At 59.6% G+C, this 25,049-nt stretch overlaps 1 protein-coding gene across 2 annotated transcripts in view; it reads left to right on the top strand.

Moving 5' to 3' along the window:
* The window catches only part of SYNDIG1 (synapse differentiation inducing 1), a 65,158-nt gene extending 40,707 nt beyond the window's left edge, over positions 1 to 24,451 (top strand). Inside the window, exons 3-5 of one of the 2 annotated variants that reach the window (XM_032461705.1) lie at positions 10,922 to 11,059; positions 23,072 to 23,226; positions 23,403 to 24,451. In XM_032461705.1, the coding sequence (XP_032317596.1) occupies positions 10,922 to 11,059; positions 23,072 to 23,226; positions 23,403 to 23,412 (303 nt within the window). In that variant the 3' untranslated portion in view covers positions 23,413 to 24,451. Of the gene's footprint in view, positions 1 to 10,921; positions 11,060 to 23,071 lie in introns of both variants that reach the window. The other variant, XM_032461706.1, reaches the window with a different exon arrangement.
* Positions 24,452 to 25,049: the final 598 nt, after the last annotated feature.

Below are 25,049 nucleotides of genomic sequence, written 5' to 3'. Positions count from 1 at the left end.
TGACTCGATAAAGAAGCTGTGGTATATTTATACAATGGAATACTACTCAGCCATAAAAAAGAATGAAATAATACCATTTGCAGCAACATGGATGTTCCTGGAGAATGTCATTCTAAGTGAAGTCAGCCAGAAAGAGAAAGAAAAATACCACATGATAGCACTCATGTGTGGAATCTTAAAAACACAAAAAAAGGAAAAAGAGGACACTAATGAGCTCATCTACAAAACAGAAACAGACTCACAGACACAGTAAACAATTTTATGGTTACCAGGGGAAAGGGGATGGGAAGGGATAAATTAGGGAATTTCAGATTTACAAATATTAGCCGCTATATATAAAAATAGATAAACAACAGATTTCTGTAGAGCACAGGGAGCTACGTTCAATATCTTGTAACAACCTTTAATGAAAAAGAGTATGAAAATGAATACACGTCTGTATGTGCAGGACTGGGACGTGGTGCTGTACCCCAGAAATTGACACATTGTAACTGACTGTACTTCAATTTAAAAAAATAGTAATAAAGCTACAACTTTCAAATCCTGTTTTAACTGCATCCTGTAAATCGGATGGATTGTGTCTTCATTTTCTAGTTAGCTCAGAATAGCTTCTAGCCTCGTTGTGATTTCTTTTTATACTAATGGGTTCTTCATAAAAGTGTTGTTTACCTTCCACACACTTGGGGACTTCCCACATTCTGCCTGTCGTTTACTCCCAGTTTAGCTTCACGTGGTTGAAGACGGAGTCTGTGTAATTCCTCTTCTCCGTGTGCTGAGATGCGAGGTGTGGCCTCACACGTCCTTGCTCTGGGGATGCACCTCACGCCCGCGTGGGGGCACACGTGCTTGTCTCTGTGTGACGAGTCCGCTGAGCGTCTGTCGGGTCCCGCTGGCCGTGCTGTTCGCGCTTCCTGTTCTTACTGCTTGTCTGCCTGGCTGTCCCATCCGTTCTGTGTGGTTTTGCTTCACAAACGTTGGGCTCTGCTGCTCGGTGCATGTACATTTGTAATTATCGTATCTTGCTGAAGTGCCGACCGTCTTATCACGGTGAAATGCCCCTCCTGGTGGCTGATAATACGTCTCGCCTTCGGGTCTGTTTTGTGTGACGTTGGCGCCGCTACTCCAGCGGTCTTGTTATCACCGTTTGCATGAGGTATCTTTTCCCACCTTTTAGCGTAGAGTTTGTTTCTGTCTCAGAATTTAAAGCGTGCCCATGGATTGTTGACAGTTTTGTCCAGCCATTTCTCCGACTTGCCCACCTGCTGGCTGTGCCCCCAGAAGCCTCACAGGGTGTTGTCTGAAATGCTAGGTGCATTTTTCTGCAGACGCAAGATACGGACAAAGAATATGTTCAGATGTCCACAGATGGCTCGGGGTTAGGTTAAGAATTTCAATCGAATGAATTATCTTTCAATAATATGACCTACGTCCACATCTGGAAATTACATTTACCTTTACGAAATAAGTATTTTGAGGGCGTGCTAAACACTTAAGATTTCCAAAGACAAATCCAGGAATACGACGTGAAATATAAACATGACTGGAGTCGTAGCATGCCACCTACCATTTTACTTTTCTGTGTCAAGGAAGACTCTCATTTAAAAGTGGGCTTACGGCATGTTTCTGGCCCAATAAAAATCAACACCTTTATAGCGTCATCTTACATATGCCAGGAAAAGGCACTGGTGTGTGTAATTACAGCCAATCTGATTTGGAGAGACTCTGTAAGCTGAGAAACCCATCTGTCATAATAACACGAGGGGACCGTTTGTCGTATTTCTCCAAGACACTTTCCGGTAAGCAGAAGGGTGGGGGCATCACACCAAATCTGTGCGCTCGGGAAACAAAAGCCTCTGAACTTTCTCCAGCTCGCGCCTCTCAGCTCTCTTGGCTGTGGCTTCTGGGCCCCTGCTCAGACCTGGGGAGAGGAGAGAGCTGTTATCTGTGGCCACGTCCGCGAAGGGAGTCGTCACCAGAGGGCGAGAACCTTCCTCCTGTGAGGCTGCACGCATTGTGATGGAACCGGCTCCGTGCGCTTGCAGGGCGCTGGGAGCCAGACGCGCACACGGTGAAGGTGTCTCGGATGACAGTGAAAGGAAGGGCCCGGACCCCGGAAGCCCCTCCCAGGCCCGCTTTGGAGCAAATACCAGTAAACGTGATGCTAACCCAAACTGCGGTTCCATAAATCCTCCCCAGGCTTAGCTGAAGTTTCATCCGTTTCAAGCAAGTCACGTGAACAAAACCCAGCCCCAAAAGGACCCTTTGGAGACGCAGTTTCTGCTCGATGGTTCGTGAAACGGGTCTCCTCGTGGGCCTGCCGCTGACTTCCGTGTTCGGTGGCCTGCACGTGTGCGGAAGGCCCCGGAAGGCCCCCTAACCTTGGCCGGCGTGGACCACGATGCCCTCCCACTCGGTGTGTCGTAACAAGAGCTCCAGTTTGTTAGAGGAAGCACCTCCTCTGAACTCAAGGCACTGGTGATGACGCCCGGCTTTGGGGCCTCGGGGAGCGTTGCCCTTGTGCCGTGGTTCTTGTAACTTTCTGTCTGTCCTGCTGCAGGAAAACAATAGCAGAATAAACGCAAAAATCCAGGGTGAGCCCAATTTTATAAGAGTCGATACTTTCCATTTTTCCCCCTCGCAAACCATCTCACGATGTTTCTTTAAAACAGAAGGAAACTCACAGGCAGTTTGGGTGCATCTTGGGCTCCGAGAGGCAGAAGGAAGCTGATGGGCTGGGGACCGGCTCCCGGGCACTTGCGTGAAGCTTGACTTCTGTGACAAGAGGCATGAGGCTCGTGTGAGGATGTTCAGAGGGTCGAACCGATGGACAGTGAGAGAGACTCTGTCTGTTCGGAGGGAGAGCCGGCACCTCGCCCTGTGGCCCGGGCAGCGGGGCGTGGCCGGTGCGTGTCCTCACCTGCAGGAGACAGACACTGAGGAGGAAGAAAAAGACCTCGCCATCCAAAGTGCTGAGGGTCCCTGTCCGGGCTCACCTTCCATGAGTGGCTGTCCCTGCTCAGCAGGGGGAGGAAGAGGGGTGGTCCCACCTCGGCCGTCCCGGGGGTCGGGGCTGGCTGAGGGTTCCAGGAGGAAGGATGCTGGGAGCCGCGTCGTGTACCACGAGCCCATCGCTGGGGCAGCAGGAGAACTACCTCTTCCAGCCGGAACATCAATCGCAGGAGGCTGTGCTTTCAGGGGTGATTTCTACAGGTCATCACCAGAGGAGGTAATGATGCGACTGACAAGGGCTTAGCTTCCAGCACATGCAAACAGCTCACACAGCTTAACACCAAAAAAGCAAACCACCCACTCCAAAAAGGGCAGAAGACCCAAACAAGCAGTTCTCCAGTGAAGACATACAAATGATCAATAGGCACATGAAAAAATGCTCAGTATCACTAATTATCAGAGAAATGCAAATCAAAACTACTATGAGGTATCACCTCACACCAGTCAGAATGGCCGTCATTCAAAAATCCACAAATGACAAATGCTGGAAAGGCTGTGGAGAAAAGGGAACCCTCCTGCACTGCTGGTGGGAATGCAGTTTGGTGCAGCCACTGTGGAAAACAGTATGGAGATTCCTCAAAAGACTAGAAATAGACTTACCATATGAACCAGGAATCCTGCTCCTGGGCATATACCCAGAAGGAACCCTACTTCAGGATGACACCTGCACCCCAATGTTCATAGCAGGACTATTTACAATAGCCAAAACATGGAAACAGCCTAAATGTCCATCAACAGGTGACTGGATAAAGAAGAGGTGGTATATTTATACAATGGAATACTACTCAGCCATAAAAACCGACAACACAATGCCATTTGCAGCAACATGGATGCTCCTGCAGAATGTCATTCTACGTGAAGTAAGCCAGAAGGAGAAAGAAAAATATTATATGAGATCACTCATATGTGGAATCTAAAAAAATGACACAAATGAATTTATTTACAAAACAGAAATACACTCACAGACATAGAAAACAAACTTACGGTTACCAGGGAGGGGAAGGGGGGGGAGGGGTAAATTGGGAGTTTGAGATTTGCAGATACTGACTGGTCTATATAAAGTAGATAAGCAAGGTCCTACTGTACAGAGCAGGGAACTATATTCCGTACCTTGTAGTGACGGATAACGGAAAGAGACGTGTGTGAGCACGTATGGCAGAACTACTCTGCTGTGCCCCGGGCCTTGACACAACATTGTGAACTGACTCTCCTGCGATTAGAAAAGAAAGAGAGAAAGAAACCTCAAGTTTGGGAAGGTGAGAGGCACCAGGGGATCCGTGGAGGTCTGTGCCGTCATCAAACGCGCAGAATACGTGAAGTCAGGGGACCGGCCTCGGGGCCGAAAGAAGTATATTTAGAAACAGAACATGTCGCTGGAATCGTAACCTCCCCTCAGAGGCCCCACAGAGGTCCACGCTGCCAACCACAGCTGCAAAGAGGCGGTGTGTCAGGGAGGCCGGGGTGGAGGCCGGGGTGAGATGGGGTGGGCCGCCTGGGCCTTGAGGTCAATTCCCAGAGGACGGCGTCCTCCCAGCAAACCATCCAGCGCTCTCCGGCCGGGCAGGGCGGAGTCTGGAGGCGTGTCCGTCAGCAGATTGTATGGGATTTTCCTCTCATGTTCTTCTTGAAAGTCGGGGTGAAATTAAGCCTTTATAGGCTTGTCCATTAGTGTCTCCTCTTCCAGTGCTTCTGGTTTTGTCCCTTTTGAAATACCGTCAGGCAGCAGATCACCCACCCAAAGAGGGTTCAGTAAAGTGCAGCCCCGTGGGCGCCCGTGAGCCGTGCCCTGCCCGCCCTGCCCCGTCCCCAGCACCCAGGCCTCCCCGTCCAGTGCCCTGCCCGCCCCCCCAACCCCCGCCCCGTCCCTGCCCCGTCCCTGCCCCGTCCCTAGCACCCGGGCCTCCCAGTCCCGGGCGGTTGCGCCGCAGCTGGTGTTGCGCCTGGATGCTCCTCCTCCCCGTCAGCGTCCAGGACTCCGTGCTGAGGCCGTGGTTTCTGTGTCGTGTGTGTTTACTTGCGTATTTTCCATTGTGTTGGACACAGGCGTCTGAGGTTGAGTTTCCCAGGAGCGGACAGTGTTGTGAGGGTTCATGACACGTGATTTACTGGGAAATGCTCCCTGGGGGACCGGCCAGTCAGTGGGGGAGCAGGACGGGAGAGGTGTCCAGGAAGGAGAGGGCTCCGAGCCAGCGCAGAGGGGCCCCAGCCTGGCCGCGGGGGCCTGGAGCGTGGCCGGCGTCCCCGGCCTGAGGGCCGCTCCTCCCCCGGGCTGCGCTCAGTGGGTTTTAGCGTCCAGGGTGAAGGGCAGAGCGGGAGCTCCTGGCTCTGTCCGCAGGCTCAGCCAGAGTGGGCGCCTGGCTGGCTTTGAGCTGATCAGTTTACCAGTGAAAAGATAACGCTCCCAGAGGAGCCCTCCCAGGTCAGCATCCTGCTCTTTTTAGTGGAAATGAGGCCAAACTCTACGTGAGCACCCGAGCGCCTGGAGATCTTCCTCCTGAGCATTTTATGGACCTTGACTCTGTTTAATGAGGTGCTTTAGAAAGTCACCCACGTCAAGTGCGCAGGGCCGACGTGGGAGCCGGCCTCCGGGGACACGGCGCCTGGTGGCTCCTGGCCTCCCAGGGGGGCCTCCTGGCACGAGTGAAGTTGCCCCCAAGCAGCGTTCAGCAGTGTGTGGACACACAGGAGCGGACTGTGTTTTTCCCAAACCACGAAAACAAAGACAGACTCCAAATAAGGAATAAGGAGAAGGCAGGACATGAGGGACTCGCCACTGGCATTTCAGTCATAACAGAGAGGCCCCAAGGTCGTTTTAACCGGGTAGGTCTGCTCTGTGACAGCCGGGCCGGGAGAGACACAGCGATGGGGCCGACACCCCCTTGGCCGGGGCCCGCCTCCGCGATGACCGTGTCCCCCGGCTCTTTTATGAAAGGCAGTGGTGCAGAGGCCGTGCTGCAAACCAGCCAGGCCAAAACTGCTGGGGGCAGCGTTGTCCTCACAGGCCTGCAGGTGACGTCACGTTAGAACCCCCAGCCCACGATCTTCACCAAATCCAGCTATCCTTTTCTCTTCTTTAAGTAGAAGTGTAGTTGACTTACAGCATTACAGGAGTTCCACGTGTACGCATAGTGATTCGGTATTTTTATACAGAACGAAACGATGACCACAGTGAGTTTTGCCACCTGTCGCCAAAGTCATTACGATACTCCCGACTGCATCTGCCGCGCTGTCCACGGCACCCCTGTGATTTGTTTTACAACAAGAGTTTTGTGCCTTCTAGGCAGCAAGTAAGTAGCAGGCAGACGCTGGGGTCACTCCTGACACAGGATGGGGGAGACCCCCCAGTGACTCCTCAGCCCGAAGTCTCTCCTGAGCCCGTGGCCACTGTGTGGGCGGGTCCTGGGTGTCTGCATGTCTGCCAGCCCCCAGCAAGGCCGACACTGGGCCCCGAGACCGCACCCCGAGCAGGGAGGACAGAGCGCCCCGCTGACCAGAGGCCCGGGCGGCTTCCAATCCGCTTCCCCTCGGCCTGACTGGGAACATTTTCTGTCTCTGGAGCTGGACTGCCCCTTGCAGCTCTGGGTGCCGGAGAACCGCCCTCCTTCTTCCAAGCACGGCCCCCGGCCCTCACAGCCTGGCCCCGTCCCCAGGCCCTGCTCCTCCTGGAGGGACAGCAGCTGGCTCTGCTCACTTCCTGGCCCTTCCGGGTCTCCCAGGGGATGAGCGGAGACGTGGCCTCACGCAGAGGCGATCTGCCCGCGTGGGGCACACGGGGACGCCCTGCCCCCAGTTCCAGATGCTTCACCGTGGGGTCTCGGCTCTGAGGCCGGCCAGCTCTGCCCGCACCTGGGCCATCTGGAGGCACCTGCCTCTCTCCAGCCAGGCTCTGCCCTCATCTCTCACGCTGCCCGTGGGGGAAGACGTTGGCCTGAGACCCTCTAAACGTGTCTTCTTCGTCTAAGCGTGTCTGGCGTCCCATCCAGGTGCACGGAGGAAGCGGGCGGAGTCCTGGCCCCATGGCGGCTGGAGCCTCAGCGGCGTCCTGGCCTCGGGCCGTGGTCTGGAGGAAGGCGTGAGCTCCTGTCGGGGCACTGCCCTGTCCTTTGTCAGCAGGTCGGCCGCCGTGTCCCAGCTGGACCGGTGCCCACGTCACGGCCCCATCTGGAGCCCACCTGGCGGGCAGGACGTCAGCATCTGGAGACGGGAAGCCAGGGAAGGATGGCGTGGGCTCGGAGACTGAGCTTGAAAGGAGCAGGGGGGAGACCGCTGGCCGAGCGTCTCTTTCAGAAGGTTCGCGGCACATAAACGTGCTCACTTGAACAGGTGGCGGCAGTGAGCCCGCTGGTCACTCAGCTCCTCAGGGACGTTGAGTCACCCAGCCCAGCACACAGCAAAGCGCGGTTCCCTGAGGCGGCACGAGTGCACAGCTCAGCCCGACACCCTGGGGTGTCGCCGCCCTCTCGGTGCCGCCCGCATGGGCTCAGGCCCGGGGGGACTCTCCGTGCCGTCAGCACACGAGCTGTGTGCCTGCTGCGTGCTGCCCCGGGTGCCGGGAGCCGAGCCCGGGAGGCGGAGCGTGGCTGAAGAGCCAGGGCCGGCGTCTTGGCTGGGCTGTTTCAGTCGCTCTGTGGGCGGTGGTGGCGCCCTGGCCGACGCAGGCGTGGGCACTGTGGGTGGAGGGCGCTGGCCTTGACCCCCAGTGTCCTGGTGGGTCTGTCTGCATCGCGGGGCTCAGCTGCCATGCTGGGTTCCGGTCCTGCTCCGCCAGCGGCTCACTGGGCCCGTGATGCAGCGTCTCCCAGCCAGTCCCAGGGAAGCCAGGACGGGGCTGGGGAGCCCCCACCGGTCAGCACGTCTGCGCCTTCGTGAAAAGTGCCGTTACCAAATCACCCTGCTCGCTGTAGAAAAATCTGAAACTCACAAATGCAAGGAAAAAAATCACTGAGAAGCCTGCCATGCAGAAGCGTCTTAATGTCCGGCATTCTGGAGGAAGCGTGAGCTCTTCCACTTCCTGCCCCGGCTTGTACCTCGGCTGTTACAAGCGTCCTTCCGGGGCGATAAGCGGCCCTTGCACCATCGGGTTCCGTGGCCACACAGACTCCCTCGCACACTCCTCTTTGACTGCGCTGCTGGAAGCACTGCCGTCAGGAGCACTCTGCAGGCTGTGCGCCTGCAAGGGGACCCCTCGCAGGAAGCCCCAGGTCCGCGTCCATCATGGTCTCTGGGCCCCCCTCCGCCTCGGGGCCTCACGGAGGTGCTCCCCAGAATCAGCGAGCGGAGGAGGCCGGGGACAAGAGGGAGTTGGGGCCAGAAGAGCTGGAGGGCTGGTGACGCCTGGAGAGAGGGCAGGTGACAAGGTCGGACCCCGCAGCCCTGCAGCCTCGCTGAGGGCCTCCCGCCTGGCGCCCGGTTATTCTGTCAGGTCTTCCCGAGGAAGAGACCCCGGGGACGAGAGCCAGCTGTCCGGGGGGCGGTCGTGGCCCTGGGGGCGAGCAGCCCTGCCCCGCTCTGCCCCTCGTGGGGCCTGTTCCTCCAGCTGTGAACTGTAAACGCCTCTGGACCGCGTGCCTCCGCCCTGCGGACGTCCTCACCCGCTGACCCACGAAGGGGAAGACGTGGAGCCGAGCTGGCTTCAGCTGCCCTGTAATTTATCTGAAATTTTAAAATCTGTTTTAATCAAAATTGACTCGTTATCTTGGTGCCACATGGCCACAGCTTTGCCATTTACAGATGTGGTTCCCTTCCACCACTAAATAAAACCTGCGAAGATCTGGGGACAGCCTTTGCCTCCCAGGCGTGGTGGTGTCCCTTGACGCCCGGCCATCCCTGCGTGGTCTGTGGCCACCGCTCACACCACACTGCTCTTTGGCCGGGACACTTGCCACTGACCACTCTGGCCACCGGCCTCCCCGTGGCCACCGTGACACAGACAAGTCAGGGAGCCGTCGTCAGGTTCCCAGGCTGGGGTGGGATGTGGGGTGCAGAGAGGACGTCCCGTCTCTGGACAAGAAGCACCTGAGGCCATGGGGCTGGTGTGCGGCTGGACTCGGTGTCCAGACCCAGCACCCACGTGGCAAGGGGTCCGGAGCCCAGGACCCTCAAGGGGTGTGTGAGTGTGTGTGTCTGTGTGTGTGTCTCTTTGTGTATCTGTGTGTGTCTTGTGTGTGTGTTAGTGTGTGTCTGTGTGTGTGTGTGTGTGTGTCTGTGTGTGTGTCTGTGTGTCTGTGTGTGTGTCTATGTGTGTATCTCTTTGTGTATCTGTGTGTGTCTGTGTGTCTGTGTGTGTGTCTGTGTGTTTGTGTCTGTGTCTGTGTGTGTGTGTCCGTGTCTGTGTGCGTGTCTGTGTATGTGTGTCTGTGTGTGTGTGTCTGTGTCTGTGTGTCTGTGTGTGTCTGTGTCTGTGTGTGTCCATCTGTGTCTGTGTGTGTGTGTCTGTGTATCTGTGTGTGTCTGTGTGTCTGTGTGCGTGTGTGTCTGTCTGTGTGTCTGTGTGCGTGTCTGTGTATGTGTGTCTGTGTGTCTATCTGTGTGTGTGTGTGTGTCTGTGTCTGTCTGTGTGTCTGTGTGCGTGTGGAGGGCAGTCAGGTGCTCTCTGGACAGACAGGGCGTCACCGCTTCCATCCGGGGTCCCTGGAGAAGGTCGCTGTCTGTGATTTGAGTGAACCCCTTCGAATTTGCTTGTTTTCACTCAAACAACCGGACAGAAACAGTCCATCTGGAAGCTTCTGCCGCAGGCTGATTAGAGGCTCCAATTGGCAGTTTTATGTGCATTTAATTAACCAAAACAGGAGGGACTCCAGGTCACAGTCACCTTGGGGCTTCCTCTGTCGTGTGTGTGGGGGAGGGGGCCGGGGCGCTGCGGGGGCAGTCCTGGAGGGGCAAGCATCCTCCCAGGTGTTACCATCACACTGGCCCCCCGGGGGGGGTGCCTGGCCCCTCAGGTGACTGCCTCGCCCTGAGGCTGCCTGGGCAGATGCCGCCCAGTGTCCCCGAGCGTCCCCGACGCCCCCAGCCCCAGCAGGAGGCCCCACATGTGACCACCTCGGGGCCAGCAGAGGGAGGCAGGAAGCTAGTGACCTTCTTTCAGGAAGAAATGCTCCTTTTCTTTTTAGAAACGAAATCTGGAGTAAAGTCTGACTCCAGATACAGTGCTGGGTACAGTCAGCACAGACGGAGTGGCCCTGGTTTTCGGGGGGTCAGCGTGAGCGCGGTGCTGAGGAGGGGGGTCAGAAGCACCCGTCAGGGAGATGTGCCCCCCACCAGGGGCATCGGGGGCGCCCGGAGCGGCCGTGCTTTCAGGACAGAAGCCGCGAGCGTCCTGTCCGGGGGCTGGGGTCCCTCTGTGGGAAGTGTGCCCGGGGGCCCGGGGCCTCCTGACTGTGGGCGTCACCTGAGCTGCTTCTTAAAACTCCCTGTGCCGGGTCCCCCACCTGCCAGCAGGCTCTGTGCAGGCCTGTGCGGGGCCCCCGACGAGCGCGTGACCTGGTCACAGGGCCGCCTCAGCTCCAGGGAGGAGCCGGACACCCGGGCTTGAGACCAGGCCCAGCGACACCCGAGCTCAGGTCGGGGTCTAAGGCAGGAGGGGGCTCAGAGCAGCTCCCGACCCCGACAGCGGCCCCGCCTTGTCCCCGGAACCCGTCTGCCGTCCTGGAACGGAGAGGAGGTGCGCGTGCCCCCCGCCCCGCTCCGAGGGGTGAACCTTCACCCCTCTGTCCCGCCCTCCGTCCCAGAAATCTGAGGGTCTGTGGTTTTTCCCCTGAGCGGCCCAGGAACCGGCCCTTGGGGTGCGTCCCCTCCTGTTCCTGTAAGAGCTTCCGTGCCAGGAGGGTCTGCCCCGTGCCCGCTGACTCCCGTGTCGGGCGCAGCGTAGAGGGACCCCCGCTCACCCCGTTCTGCCCGTCTCTCCCCGCAGAGCGACTACTCCAGTGACACGGAGAGCGAGGACAACTTCCTCATGATGCCCCCGCGGGACCACCTGGGCCTCAGCGTCTTCTCCATGCTCTGCTGTTTCTGGCCCCTGGGCATCGCGGCCTTCTACCTGTCTCATGAGGTGAGGCCCCTGCCATGCCCCGCACGCGGCCAGCGCGCCCGGCTGGCAGCCGCCTAGGGGCGGGGGGACCAGGTGGGAAGGCGTCAGCCGGGCCCGAGCCGATGCTGCGGTGGCGCCAGTGGGGTGGCTGGGAGCCGGACGCGCCGAGCGGGGCCGGGGATGGGAGACTAGCTGAGCACGGAGAGCAGAGGGGTGTCTGCTTCGTGAAAGGCTCGCCCACATACCTCAGATGCCGGTTAGCCCACCCGTCTGAGCTCATCCCAGGTCCACGCTCCGCTGGAGGAAACGGCCTGTCCCCGTGGGTCATCGAGCATGCGGTCCAGTGCGAGGGCCTCCGACGGGACCAGTGTCCAGCCCTTTCCAGGCAGACACCCACCTGTGTCTTCGCGGAGCCCAGGTTGTGAAACATTTCCTCCAGCACGTGGGAAGTGTTCATCCAGAAAGAACCTGCGTTCCCCAACCGCGGTACCCCAGCCAGACCAGAGGGAGGCAGCCCCTCGTTGGCCCCTTCGCTCGCCGTGTGCTCAGGGCACCCGGACGCCCCAGCCCTCGGACTCCCGCTCTGGCCCTGGGCCCGGGCTGCTCACAGAACAGACCCCTGGCCTCTCGCCGCTCCCTGCACTTTTCTGTACTGACTGGATTTTGTCTAGTGAGTGGAGGGACCCTTAGTGTTTTCCTTTGTCACCACCCCCCTATCCTGACCCCAGGAGGACCCGCTAGCGGTGCCTCTGTGCAGGGACAGTGAGAGACCCCAGACACACTTCCAGGGGACGTGGCGGGCCGCTGCCCGGTGCTGCTCTGGGGTCCCAGCTCTGGAGGGTGGACGGATGGGGGTGGGGGGCTGGGGGCTGAGAGGTGGGTCCACATCGAGCTCTGGCCTGGAGGGTTGATCTGAGCTTCTTTTTTGTGTGTTCGCCTCATCCCACGAGGGTCAGAGACCCCTCCGCTGGAGGACACGGGCCGCGGCGCACGACTCGGGTCTGTCAGGGGCCTGGGTGGCTGCGAGTGGAGCGGGCTCAGTGGACGTGGGGGCTGCGTGCGCGGGGGCCTGGGGCGCACGGCGTGGAGGCCCGAGGGTGGCGTCTGCCCACGACTCATTTGACTCTGGCAACACCGATCGTTTGAGCCAGCTCCCGGTGCGAGTGGGCTTTATGAATGGTTACAGAGGGGAACGTGCTGTGTGTGATCTTGGTGGAGCCACCAGGAACCCATGCTCCAAGCGGCACTGAGGCTAAAAGAACCCAGGTTGCTAAGTGGTGGCCATAAGCCGGTCCAGCTGCCCTCTGTGTCTTGTTTAATCTTTGCAGTGAGACTGAAAGGCTGGGATTTATTGCACCCATTTAATGGATAAGAACACTGAAGTTTCAAGGGATTGAATAACGCACAGAAATCAGAGAGGCAGCAGGGCGCACGACGCAAATACCGACATTTCTAACCCTTAAAATCAAATTTCCTGCAGTTTAGCTGACTTTCCCCTGCAAACAAAAATAGAAGCACAGAACTCACTTCTAAACCCACCGTCTCCCCACTGTTTGGAGCGAGTTACAGTGAAGGAGAGGTGCCTTCCAGGCGGGACTGGGCGCTTACGTGGGAGCTTCACTCAGCCCCGTGTGGCAGGGCGGGCTGGAGCTGGAGGACCCTCCACCCTGAGACCCTGGATCCGGAGGCCTGAGGGCTCCGTGTGCTGCGTCTGCTGCAGACATCTGCATTTGAGCATCTATAATGTCTTGATTTCATTTCATTTCGTAAAATGTTTCTTTCCTTTACCAACTGCACCATTAGAACAATAGTTAAATGAGAAAAGGGAATTAAGGATCAGATTATAAGTTTTACAAATAGCGCCAGCAACTGGGAGCTGGATGAATTGGGGGAAAGAGACTCTCCGTATGGCCCTGAAGTCTGGAGAGCTCGAGTCCAAGAGCCGTAACCGCGCCCTCGAAGTCCATCCACCCACCGATGCTGGCTGAGCACCTGCTGTGCGCCAGGCTCTGCTCCAGGCGCAGGACCGAGCAGCGCAGAGCCCCTCGTCACAGGGTGCCTGGCGGCGACTAGCTATGAAGGAGGAAATTCAAGCTGGAAACGGACATGAGTTCACATCTTAAACGAGGTCACAGAGGGGCTGCTGAGTGCACAGCATTTCAAGATAAAACTACAGGCCAGCGATGAGGATCTTGGGAGGAAGAGCTTTCGGGCTGAGGGCAGCCAGTGCAAAGGCCCTGGGGTGGGGACATGTGGGGTGCAGAAGAGAGAACGACCAGGTGACCCTGACTGTGTACATCTCCTCCCCAGGCCCCACGTGCAGATGGCCCGTGGGTTCCTCCGCTCACTGGTGCAGTGGCTCCCATGGTCTGCAGGATGGCCAGAGCCCCCCAGCCTGGACCCCTGCTCCCTACAGCCCCATGAGCCACCCCCACAGCACCGGCCCGCCCCCACCACCTCCCAGGGTCCTCCCTTGGCCCACCTGCCTTGCCGGCCCCCTCGCTATATGGAGCTCCTTGTGGGGGCTCTGTGACCCCAGTACTTGCAGTGGTGTCCTCAGAGAACCCTGTGGGCCTTTGTGCTGTTTCACTCCTCGGTGCCCATCTCACACGAGTGGGGCCCAGCTCTGGGCACAAGGCGCCCAGGGAATCGGGCCAGACCTGCCTTCCTTCAGCATCCGACGTGATCCAGGAGGGGAGGACCCTGCGACTCAGGATTTCTGAATGAAATGCAGGGACGCCAGGCACCGGCTGTCCTGTCGTCACAGGTCCCCGTGAGCGCACTTTGTCCACGTCCCTCCGTCTGTGCTGGCAGCTTCGTGAGCCCTGATTCAGTGACAAGGAAATACTGCCGGAGCACGGGAACCATGGCCGTGCCCACCTGGCCTGCTCCTGGGCCCGCCGAGCCGACCTCCCCCCTCCGGGTGGTCTCTTCTCACAGGCAGCTTTGCTGGCGACACCGGGCATGGGAAACCCCCACGTCGTCCCTAAAACAGGCACCCGCGTTCACCCCCCCAGGAATGCCCTTCCAGCTCAGAGAACATGCACTGTCCTGTCCAGAGGGCAGGTGCCCAGACGCCTGAGAGGCAGGAGAATCATCTGGAACTTCTGCGATCAGGGTGGAGCGAGCTCCTCAGGTTTCACCAGCCTCTGACTGAAGCTGAGCGCTTCTCCCGACTGTGACCGCGGGCAGCGCCTCTGCTGAGCCTCCGTCCCCCGTGGGAAGCGCGGCCGCTTCTCATTACAGGGGCCGTTGAGCGTGCTGTCTCGAGATACCGTTCACGCTCACGTCTGCTCGGGGAACCCACGCTCCTGCACGAGGGGCCGGCTGGAGCCGTTAACAGAGCGTCACGCATAACGTGATCACGAGTGGCTTTTTAACGTCTTCATGGCTCTGTTTCAGTAGATTTGGTTCCTGTTGTAACTCTCTGTATTTCAGCTTATGAACCTAAAAACACTGTCCTGAGCAAGTCCATCGGTTCCACCAGCTCTCAAAGGGGTCCAGGCACCAAAAGATGAGGGGTCCTCTGGGGGTGTGACCAGGCCCCCATCCCCCCCGGCGCGGTCCCACCGGCTCTGGGTCCCCCCACCCCCGGGCCGCTCCACGCGCCCCTCCCAGCTCCGCGCTGGGATTTGACAAAGGAGAACCCCCGGCTCCCTGTCCGACGGGACTAAGGGGGCATCGCAGGCTCACGGCCGCCCCGGCTGACTGTCCCACCTCCCTTCCCTGCAGGGAGGGGCCTGCCCTCTGCACTGTCGGCCCCGAGGTCCTGGGGGAGCCCCGGGGGTGGTCCCGCAGCGTGGCTGCCTGTCAGGACGCCGGGCTCACGGGCACCAGCGGCTCCGCCTGTCTGTCCTTCTCTTGCCAGAGTCATTTCTGGCCCACAAATTACACTCCTACCAGCCCGTTACTCCACCAACCCGCAAAGCCGAGGAGGAAAAGACCTCATCTCCGCAGCAGTCTCATTACCTTCATATCTTACTCTCATCTACTGAAGCTGGAAAAAAAGACACTCCGAGGCAAAGCGCCCCTTCCCGCTGTGCGTTCGCCCGCGTCCTCCACGCAGTAGAGCTGATGGCCAGCCCACGCGCTGCAGGCGCTGCCGCGACCTTTCCTCTCTCCGGAAGAGTCTCCTCGTTTTCCTTGGCTCTTTTTTCACACCGTGCATGTTGTGCACCAGTCCCCATGGCCGAGGGCGGGGCGTCTTCGAGAATTAGTGTTTCCTCAACTGAAACAGCAGCGACAACCGTCAGACGCCGTGGAGGACGAGGCGCAGCCCCCGCGAAGCCCGGGCCCCGTAGCCGGAGGCTCGGGCCTGGGCGCCGGGCCGGCAGGTCTCACCCCGGACAGGCCCGTCTCAGCCCGCGACTCAGTACTGCTCGGGGTCCGCTGCGGAGGTGGCCTCGGGCTTAGCGCTGGGCCAGCTTTGCTGGGGGATGATGGCACGGTACCAGTGAATCACTTCCGCCGGAACAACGAGCAGGTCTGTGCTCAGCACCAGCATCTCGTCTGTGCTGCTGGAACCTCGGCTGAACTCACCGCGACCGGGCCCCCAGGACCCCTCAGGAGGGTGGGTGGGAAGGACCCGGACTGGGTGGGGCCCCTCAGAGCCAGCCCCCCCGGCCCCCCAAGCTCCACGGTCACCGTCGGAGCTCAGGCTGTTTCCTCAGGGCTGCCGCTGGGGGGACGGGAGGCAGCAGGTCCCTGCACGGGCACCGTCAGTGTGTCCTTGTCCCTCAGCACCTGGGAGGTGTGAGAGACACAGGCAGAGGAGGCCTGTCTGTACTGACCCGCAGGGGGGCCCCCCCGAGAGGAGCTGTCTGCCAGGGTGGGAAGCACTTCTATTTTGCTTATTCTTAACTCACCTAAAGGCTTGCTGTCAGTGCAGAGCAAGAGCAGTGACATGTAACAGCGCTTACCAGCGCTCGGTGACACAGGAATACGTGCAAGTGACAGCAGGGTTGGGGGCACAGGGACCTTCCGTCACGAGGTACCTGGACCGCTCTCGAGACGGCGTGGGGCTGTTCAAAAGTAGACTTAGATGACTGAGATACAGACTTCAAAAGGAAGTGTATGTCCATCGGCAGACGACTGGATAAAGGCGCTCTGGTGTATTTATACAGTGGAATACTACTCAGCCATAAAAAAAGAATGAAATAATGCCATTTGTAGCAGCATGGATGGACCTGGAGATGGTCATTCTAAGTGAAGTCAGCCAGACAGAGAAAGACAAATGCCGTGTGATATCACTCAGATGTGGAATCTAAAAGAAAAAGAAAAAGAAAAAGAAAAATGATCTTATTTACAAAACAGAAAGACTCACAGACACACAGAACAAACTTATGGTTACCAGTGGGTAGAGGGGGTGGGATGGGATAAACTCAGAATTCAAGATTTGCACCTCATGGGTCAAAGAAGACACAAGGGAAATTTTTCAATATTCTGAACTAAATGAGAATGAAAATAAAACATCAAAATTTGTGGGGTGTCATTAAAACAGTGCTGAGAGGGAAACTTGTAGCATTAAATGCAAATATTAGAAAAGAAGAAAGATCTAAAAGTCATAACCCAAGCGGCCGCCCTACGAAACCGGAGAAACAAGAGTAAGTTAAAGCACACAGAACGAAGAGAATCATTAGCATTAGAGAAGAAACCGGCTAACACTGAGAGCAGGAGAGCAGTAGAGAAGCCATCAAAATGAGAAGCCACCTCTTTGAAAAGAGGAATCAATAAAATTTGAAAAGATCCATGAAACTAATAAAACTCTAAAAAATAAAAATAAACAAACAAAGCTCCAGCCAGGCTAGCCAGCGGGCGAGGGAGCGGACCCTCCTGTCCCAGGAAGGAGAGGCCGCATCTGCGGAGGCTTCACGGGGGAGAGCTCTGTGCCGGAGCCCAGCACCTCGGGGAAGTGGGCCGGCTCCTTGAGAGCCAGCTGCCAGCCCTCGCGAGGACCTCGGCTCACAGAATCGCTGTCTCCGTGCGACGACGGTCCCCTCCTCGGCCGCGTGTCGGAATCACCTGCGCCCGTGAGCGGCTGGCACTCGGGCCCCCCTCGTAGGCTTCTTTCTGTGACGGGCAGGGTCCGCGTGGGGCCGGGGTGCTCGGTGTCTCCACGTTCTGACGTCCTTTGAGGAAGACCGAGTTTCCTGCTCTAGGAGCCTTTCTCCTGGCCGGCCTGTCGACAGCTGGAAGCATGAGGGGTCCCCAGCCCCAGTGCCCGGAGCTGACGCTGGCTTCTACCTCCAGCCTTGGAAGTGGAAAACCATCCTTCTCAACAGCAAGACGCTTTGCTCCCAGAGTGGAAAGGGGCCTTCGTGGGCCTGTGTTTGATGCACGGGGTGAAGAACCTAACGCAGGGGCCCCTCTGGGCCCCAGACCCAGCTGGGGAGGACCCCCCCCGACGGTGCGAACTTGCATGTCCGACGAAGTGCTCATGGCCACCGCACACGGAGATCCTCGGGGCTGGAGAGCAGAGGCAGTGACAAAAAATTAAGGAGTTGGTACTCTCGGCTGTGGCAGTATCTTTAGATCTTAGATTCATGGAGTGGGTGTAAGCGTGGATGTTAAACCATTTTCACTCGTTTGTGCTTATGGCACTCAGAGGAGAGGCGAGTGGTCCCAGCTGGGAACCGGGGAACTGAGTGAGGGCGGCCCGCTCGCGTGTTCCAGCTCCCGGGCCATGCCTAGCTGCTCAGCGCCTTCCGTGTGTAAAACTTCCTTGGAAGGAAAAGGAGAGGAGCAGCCCCAGCTGCCAGGGGCACATGGAGAGCTCTGGGGGGCGGCCAGAGCCCGTGGTCGGTCAGGTGACCCTCTTTGGAAGCCGTGAACCTGGAGTCTGGATGGAGCAAAGCATCTTCTGTGTGGAGCCCAGGTGGCTCTGCCTCCTGGCGGTGTGTTGGTGGGGGGCCCTCGGTGGGGGTCACCCCCCTCAAGGCCCATCGACTTACAGCAGAGGGAACCGAAGACGTCCACAGGAAGGTCGTGGTCAGTGGACTAAGGACACAGGGAGCTGCGTGCACCTGGGAGGGTGTCTGTTTCAGGAAGGCCCTTGTAGAGGACGATGCTCCCCTCTGGGCACTGGTCTCCAAGAATCCAAGGTATCAGAGCTTTCAGATGTCCCACCCCAACCGACAGAGGACACCGGGGTACGCACGGCAGAGATGGGGGACACTGGCCACAGCCAAGTTTGCCATCCTCCAAGGGACGCACCTGGCACCTCACCCACCCTCATTCCACCTGCCTCACCTCTATGTGGCCCTTCCCTCATCTGAAGGCTGATCCCAGCCTTTTCCAAGAATCCGGAAGTGAAAACCAGTCTCAACTCCGCGGGCTCCGGCCCCCAGAGCCCAGGCAGGAGGGGCCGTGGTCGTCCCACACGGAATCTAAGCTCTAGACCCTGAAGGCAGGGTGCGGTGGGCACCCGGAGAGGGGACCACTGCCCTGCACATCGCGACCCCGGGTCCAGCGCTCACACCACCAGGGAAGACCCCCAAGGTGGGTGGAGCCCCAAGGTGGGTGGAGCCCCAGCGGTGACACAGTGACTGCCCGAGGCCATGTGACCAAGGCGTGCCTCCCTGTTCGCCCGGGAGAGCCGAGACATCAGGGTGTTCCAAACAGGTATGGAAATCTTGAAACAACAGAGAGACAAAGAGATGGGGCCAGAGGAGGAGGGAAGAAGGAAGGGAAATGAGGCCACGGGGAAGAGATCCAGCAGTCCTGTCCATCACCCAGCTCCACAGAGTCCACGCCGTGCACGTGAGCCCTCGGAACTCACCATCCGGGCCCTTCTGGCCATTTATAAAGCACTGAGGCACCAAAATCGAGAGTGACTCAGAGCCCAGCACAATCCCAGCAAAGAGAAATGAACATAATGCAGGATTTGCCGAACCATTTTCCAGCCTGTTTCCGGGGGGCAGGCAAGGTGAGGCACAGGCAGCTTCCAGGAGCTGAGATGGTGTTGGTCGCTGCGTCCCCGCCGTGCACACCAGGACCTTGCTGAGCAGGCGGGACATCCACGGTCACCCGGAGTCAGAAGCTGACCCCAAGCCCAGCGCTACGCAGGCCAGCCGCCTGAACGCCTCACTCTCCGTGTCCCATTTCACTCATCTGGTGGTGGGACATGTCCTCCCTTCCATATAGAGAAGGACAGTGACTCAGTGATAAAGACAGATTTTTATTGCTCACGTGCAAAGGAAGGTGGTGGAGGACCAGGAAGCATGGGAGAAGGGGCTCATAGCCGTGCACCCCCGGGGCACGCAGTGAAAACCAGCAGGCCCCCCGCAGCGGGATCATGCTGGCGATCACCATGTCCATGGCCGGGGGTGGGGGGGCGCTCACCCACTGCCAGGGGGGAACATGCAGCGATGTCTTGTAAACATCAGCGTCCGTCTCCCTGCTTCCCGCCTAGACATCTGCCCACGAGAAACGACCCCCGTGGGCACAGAGGAGCGTCTGCAAGATCGTTCACAACAGTCACTCGTCACAGCCCCAAACAAACAACCTAGGAGAGCCAGAGTTGATCTCAGGGACCCTGAGGGCAGAGGGCGGTTTACCGGCCTGTCAGCTTGGTCCAAGCAGCCTTGGAACCCCGTCGGGGGCTCCTGAGATGTCGGCTCCCAGAAGCCCTGGTGCTGGTCCTTCAGGACCTGTTTACCTTCCACAGGCACCTTGGCCGCTGCCCCCTCGGGCCACCCACGCTCCTGTGTTGCACCCACCCCAAGTTACGGGGTCTCCTGGCCAGAAGGGAGGTGGTTCTGAACAGCCAGCTGCAGGGGTGTCAGTACCCGACCAGCGGGATTCAGGGAAGAAGCTGTGAAGAGCGACAAAGCGTAACACTCCGTGAAGACGTGCAGGGCAACGATGCAGGTCTCAGGGGCAGTCGCAGGGCCCGGGGTCATCCTCAGGCGACGTAGATTAAAGGCTGCCCGCGGAGACCCGGGAGGAGGTGCGGCGTAGGTGGCGACCAGCAGACACCTGGGGAAATCAGGACAGTCTCAGAATTTCCTGGCGGTGGGCCCAGGTCAGGTTGAAGCCAGGACTTGGCGTCGGCCCACGGCCCAGCCGCAGGGCAGGGGCGTCGACAGTGGGGCGTCTGGAGCCGAGCCCTCCCTGGGGGTGAAGGCCACGCGGGTGGGGGCCCAGCAGAGGCTCCCCGCAGCCTGCAGACACAGCGGCCTCGTGGTCTCACCCAGAAGACAGCGCTGTCCCCACGTCCCGGAACTCTCAGCCTCAACCTCGCGTGCTGTTCTCGAACGAATTTACCAAAACATTTATGTTCAAGCAAAGGAGATGTTTTGTGTCATAGGCGAGGAGCGTGGTCGGTTCATTAGGCGTGTTTTGGACGGAACCTGAGCCACCACCCGCGGTACCAGGTCAGCCTGGGGGTCTGGACATGGCAGTGGGGGTGGGTCCCATCTGCAAATGGGCAAGCTGTGAAAATGGCAGGAAAAGCCCTTCCGCGTGCCCCCAAGCCTCCCTGGGTAAGTGATACGCAGACCTTGTCCTGAGGGGCCAGGGCACTCTCAGGGACCCTTCAAACAGCTGTCCTGACGTTAACCCCGCATCGCCTGGCTCTCTAATCCCAGCTGGCCACGTTGACGGCTCCGAAGCCCAGGACCCAGCCTTCCCGTAAGAGCTTAGATTTCTGGTACTTTCACCAACCAGGCCCCCGTCCCTGGGGAGCCCATCAGGCCGTGGATATGCAGCTGAGACACGCCGTGGTCAGCGCTGGGCTGCAGGCTCTGGGGCCCGGGGCCCTTTTCCCCGCAGGGCAGGGAAGGGGAAATCGATGAGTTGGGATGGAAATGCTGTGAGCAGCGGTGGAGAAGTCCCCTAGAGGCAGAGAAGTGCGGAGAAGCCCACCGCACCCCGCCTCACCTGCGCCCACCTGACAGGGAACCCGCATCTCCCTCCCGCCTTCCCCCTCGGGCTCTGAGGCCGCGGTTTCCCTGACCCGGGAGAGGAGCGTCTCTGGCTTTGCAGACGGCCCCCGTCTGCTTGTCTGATCTCGGAGAGTCCTCTCGAATTATCTCCATGTGAGAGTGAGTGCTTTCAACTGCGTTTTCTGCCAGCTCCTGCCCCTCCCCAGAGACGCCCTCCACCCCGGCCTCCCTGCCAACACCATGCACGGCTTGGCCTGTTCTGTACTTCACGGGCTAGAACCTGGCAGAACCCTGTGTCCAGCTCCTTCTGGCCCACGCTGAGTTCCTGAGATGCATTTCACCGCGTGTCGGGGACCGTTGTCATGTGTCCTGTCACTGTTGGTGGACTTGGGCTGGCTTCGCGGTCAGGGCTGGGATGGTCACGGACCACCCGTCAGCGTCCTTGGGGACCAAACACGGAACTGCCGTGGGGAGGTTTGCGGGGAGTGGGACACATCTGTCGCGAGCGTGAGTCTCCCAGGCAGGGATGAGAGTTCACGCTCCCACCAGGTCTGCGGGAGAGCTGGGATTTCCCGCATTCTCCCAACACTTGGCGTGGAATCTCTCTTCCCTTTGGGCCCTTCTGGGGTCGGCGAGCAGCATGTTCTCGGTGGGGAGGATGCCGGCACCACGCCCCCCGCGCCGCTTCCATGAAGGGCCCCCAGAAGCCGGTCCTGAGAGGCCAGGAGGCCAGGCTGCTGTCCTGGGGGGACTCGGTGGACCGGAGGCCAGCAGGGCCGCGAGGAAGGAGCCGGCAGGTCCTGGCAGGGATGCTATGAGCAGGTTCCCACTTCAGCTCCCAACCCCGGACCCTCGGACCCCGTGGGAGGTTGGCATCTCATTCTGGATTGAGGTCGCACAGCGGTGGGGGGTGGACATCAGCAGAGGACAGTGAGCCCACCGTCTGGAGGGAGGGCGGGGGCCTGGATTCAGCGCCGGGCGCCCGCGGGTCAGGCTGCCGAGGGCGGCCCTCAGGGAGCCTGTCCCGCCTGGGCTGGGGCCCAGCAGGTGCCAGCCTGTAACAGCCGAGCCGTGGCTCCCAGCTACCATGCGTCACAACCAATGTGCGCGAAGCCAGACGCGGCGGGTCAGTGCTCAGCCCTGCGGGGGCTGGGTGCCCAGGCCCGGCCTCCTCCCCCTGTGGCTTGCGTGGCTCCACGGGCGGGCCCAGGCTAGGCTGCAGGGAAGGGTCCCCTACAGAGCAGGAGGCAGGTCCGGGGAATTGCGTGAGGGGCCCTGCAGAGTCTGGGGGCCACCAGATATGGCGACGGCAGCCGAGACAGAGTGAGTCACCATTGTCCTTGTTCTCTGCCCGCCCCCTCACATCCAAGCCCAAAATCGGGGGAGGAGGACTGAACGTCCCTCGAGGCCCAGAGTCAGAGAAAAGGGAAGGGGGCCAGGAGCCAAGCCGACATGAGTCCAGATCTCACCGGGTCAGGGTCAGGGCCACGGAGGGCAGAAAGTAGCTCCTGGTGACCCTGAGTCTGACCCTCTGCAACCTCGCTGTTTTTCAGTTTGAGTAAAAATGTAGAAACACACCAAGGATGCACGGAAGTGGGGTCCAGTGAGAGTCCAGGGTCTGCAGGTGGGTCCTGAGGGACTGGCCCCACCTTTGCCCTGACGAGCAGTCCCCCCAGCCGCCGGGGGTCAGACCTCCTCGGCGTCACATGGGGCTCCCGGGGTCCTGCCCTGGTGGCCTCCACCCTCGTCTGCCACAGGAGCCGTTTCACAATGGTGGCCCCCCCCCATGATGTCACAGCTGGATCACGTGACAGTCCTCACAGTCCGGCATCTCCTGTGTCGAGGGGGCTGGTGGAGGGGCTCCACTATAGCAACTGCAGCCCCCCTGCAGGTGCTCAGCTGGACGACTGCTGGCCGCGGGTATCTCCCAGGGCCCCAATTTTTTTCTTTTAAGCTTTGACTGCCTCCCAGGGTTGGGGGGTGGGGGTGGGCAGGGGTCAGCGACAGCCCGAGTCCTCCCTCCCCTACCGTCTGCTGGGAGCACGCAGCCTCTCGGCAAGTCCTCTCTGGGGTCCGCTAGGGTCAAGGCTCCTGTGCCGGGCCTGCTCACCATGACCCCCGTTCTCTCCTCCCCCCTCCAACTCTGCAGACCAACAAGGCAGTGGCCAAGGGGGACTTCCACCAGGCAAGCACCAGCTCCCGGCGGGCCCTGTTCCTGGCCGTGCTCTCCATCACCATCGGGACCGGCATCTACGTGGGCGTGGCCGTGGCCCTCATCGCCTACCTCTCCAAGAACAACCACCTGTGAGCCTCCCCGGGCGCCCGGAGGAGCCTGGCCAGCGGGTGCAGGCGCGGAGCCGGCGAGGGTGGACCCGGGCAGCCTGTGGGTCTGTGTGGTGTCCGTCATCACCAAGGATACTTGGAGTCCTGGGACCTCTGCCCACACAGCCTCTGTTTCCACCCTTCCACGTCCTTCTCAGAGCCGTGTAGTGCTCAGACGGATGGGCACTGCCGACCCTCCCAAGCGGAAACTCCAAAGACCCTGACCGCGAGGCAGCCTCCGGACGGATTCTGGGGGATCGGCGAGGGCGCGGCGGCCAGCGCCTGGAACAGCCGTCACATTAGCAATATTCAGACTGGAAGGTGTGTTTATTCCCACAGAATGTGGTGCAGTAGGCAAGGGGCTGGGGGCATGTGCTGGTCCGCCTGTGGCCTGGGCCGTTTCCCCTGGCAGCCCCAGCCCACGCACCTTCCCCGCAAGAAGGAAACGGGGCACCCCCGGCCGTCACCGGTCTTCAGACAGCTCCAGCCCTGAGAATGCAAAGCCAGGACAGCGGGGACCTGCCCCCAGGCCCCAAGCGCGTCTCCCTCCACACTGTCCCCACCCTGGGAATGTCGGGCCTCCTCCAGAACGTGTCCACACTCAGCAGCCCCCATGCAGCAATATGCAATCCGTGGCCTCGTAGGTCGGGGGCTGGGGGACAGGCCAGCCCCTCCCCAGGCCCCTCCCGGGGGGGGCCCAGGTTTGCTCCAGGACCTCCAGGCAAAGGAGCCGCGGACGCCCCTCAGCATAGGGACACGGGCCGCTTGAACCACCCGCCCTGACACCTCGGTGACGACAGTGGCACTGGTGGTCGCACACGGGACACGAACCTTCTCCGTCGACTAAGCCAACAGCTATTTCCTTGTCCTTTTTTTAAGTGCAGCTGCTGCTTCTACCGCTTATGTTATCAGACCAGCGCTGAGAAGGACGTGATCACAGACATTTTAATACCATTTCACTGCTGTTTCACGAGTGTTCCTTATTTAACAAATATTATCTTTTAGCTTCTTTGCTTACGGCTTTTCTTTCTGACCAGTATCAGCCCCTGAGTCTCACGTTTCCCTTGTCAGTAAAGCAGGTGCAGAGCCCCCAGGACTTGGCGGCCGGAGCAGGTGTCAGGTGCCCGCAGGTGGGTGTCCCAGGGCTCCCAGCAGCCACGCGGACGAACAGCATTATCCTAACCCCTCGGGGGACGCAGAGGCCGCCTCCCTGTGGTGCCACCCAAGCACTTACAGAATCCCTGCCTCCCAGCCCCGAAGCCGTCTGGTTGGTCAGGGATGCAGCCTGGCAATTCCAGAGCACAGCGACAGTCAGGGGCGGCCATCCCAGAGTGAGGGCTCAGGCTGACTGCCCGCCCCCACTGCCTCTCCCCCTCTCCGCCCCACACACTTCTAATATCCTGAAAATTGTTAGCACGGCCGTCCCGGGTCATATCTGAGACCCACCTGGCATCAGCGTCTGCTGGACGCTCTAGCAGCACCCCGAGCGGGGTACACGGAAGAAACCCGAACCCCGGGGAGTTGGAGCAACCTGGGGGAGAGCGAGGGTGCGGGACCAGACCCCCGGGCTTGCGGCCAGGGCGAGCTGTGTGGTCCTGGGGAGGTGCGCACGCTTCTCTGGACCTCGTCTCCCAGAGACGGGCGGAGCGAGGCCCGCCCCCAGGGCTGCTGGTGAACGGAGGGCGCTGGAGGGCGCTGGCCGCTGCCGGCATGCGGGGGATGGGTGGCCAAGGTCTCTCAGGTCCTGGGAGTCCGTCCGTGGCTCGTCAGCGTCCTGTCTTATCAGCCCAGTCTCTCGGGTTTAC

Source organism: Camelus ferus, chromosome 19, assembly GCF_009834535.1.
Source record: "Camelus ferus isolate YT-003-E chromosome 19, BCGSAC_Cfer_1.0, whole genome shotgun sequence".
In the NCBI taxonomy this organism is placed as follows: domain Eukaryota; kingdom Metazoa; phylum Chordata; class Mammalia; order Artiodactyla; family Camelidae; genus Camelus; species Camelus ferus.
Note: the sequence above shows the minus strand (reverse complement) of the source record. Positions and strands in the feature narration are given on the sequence as shown.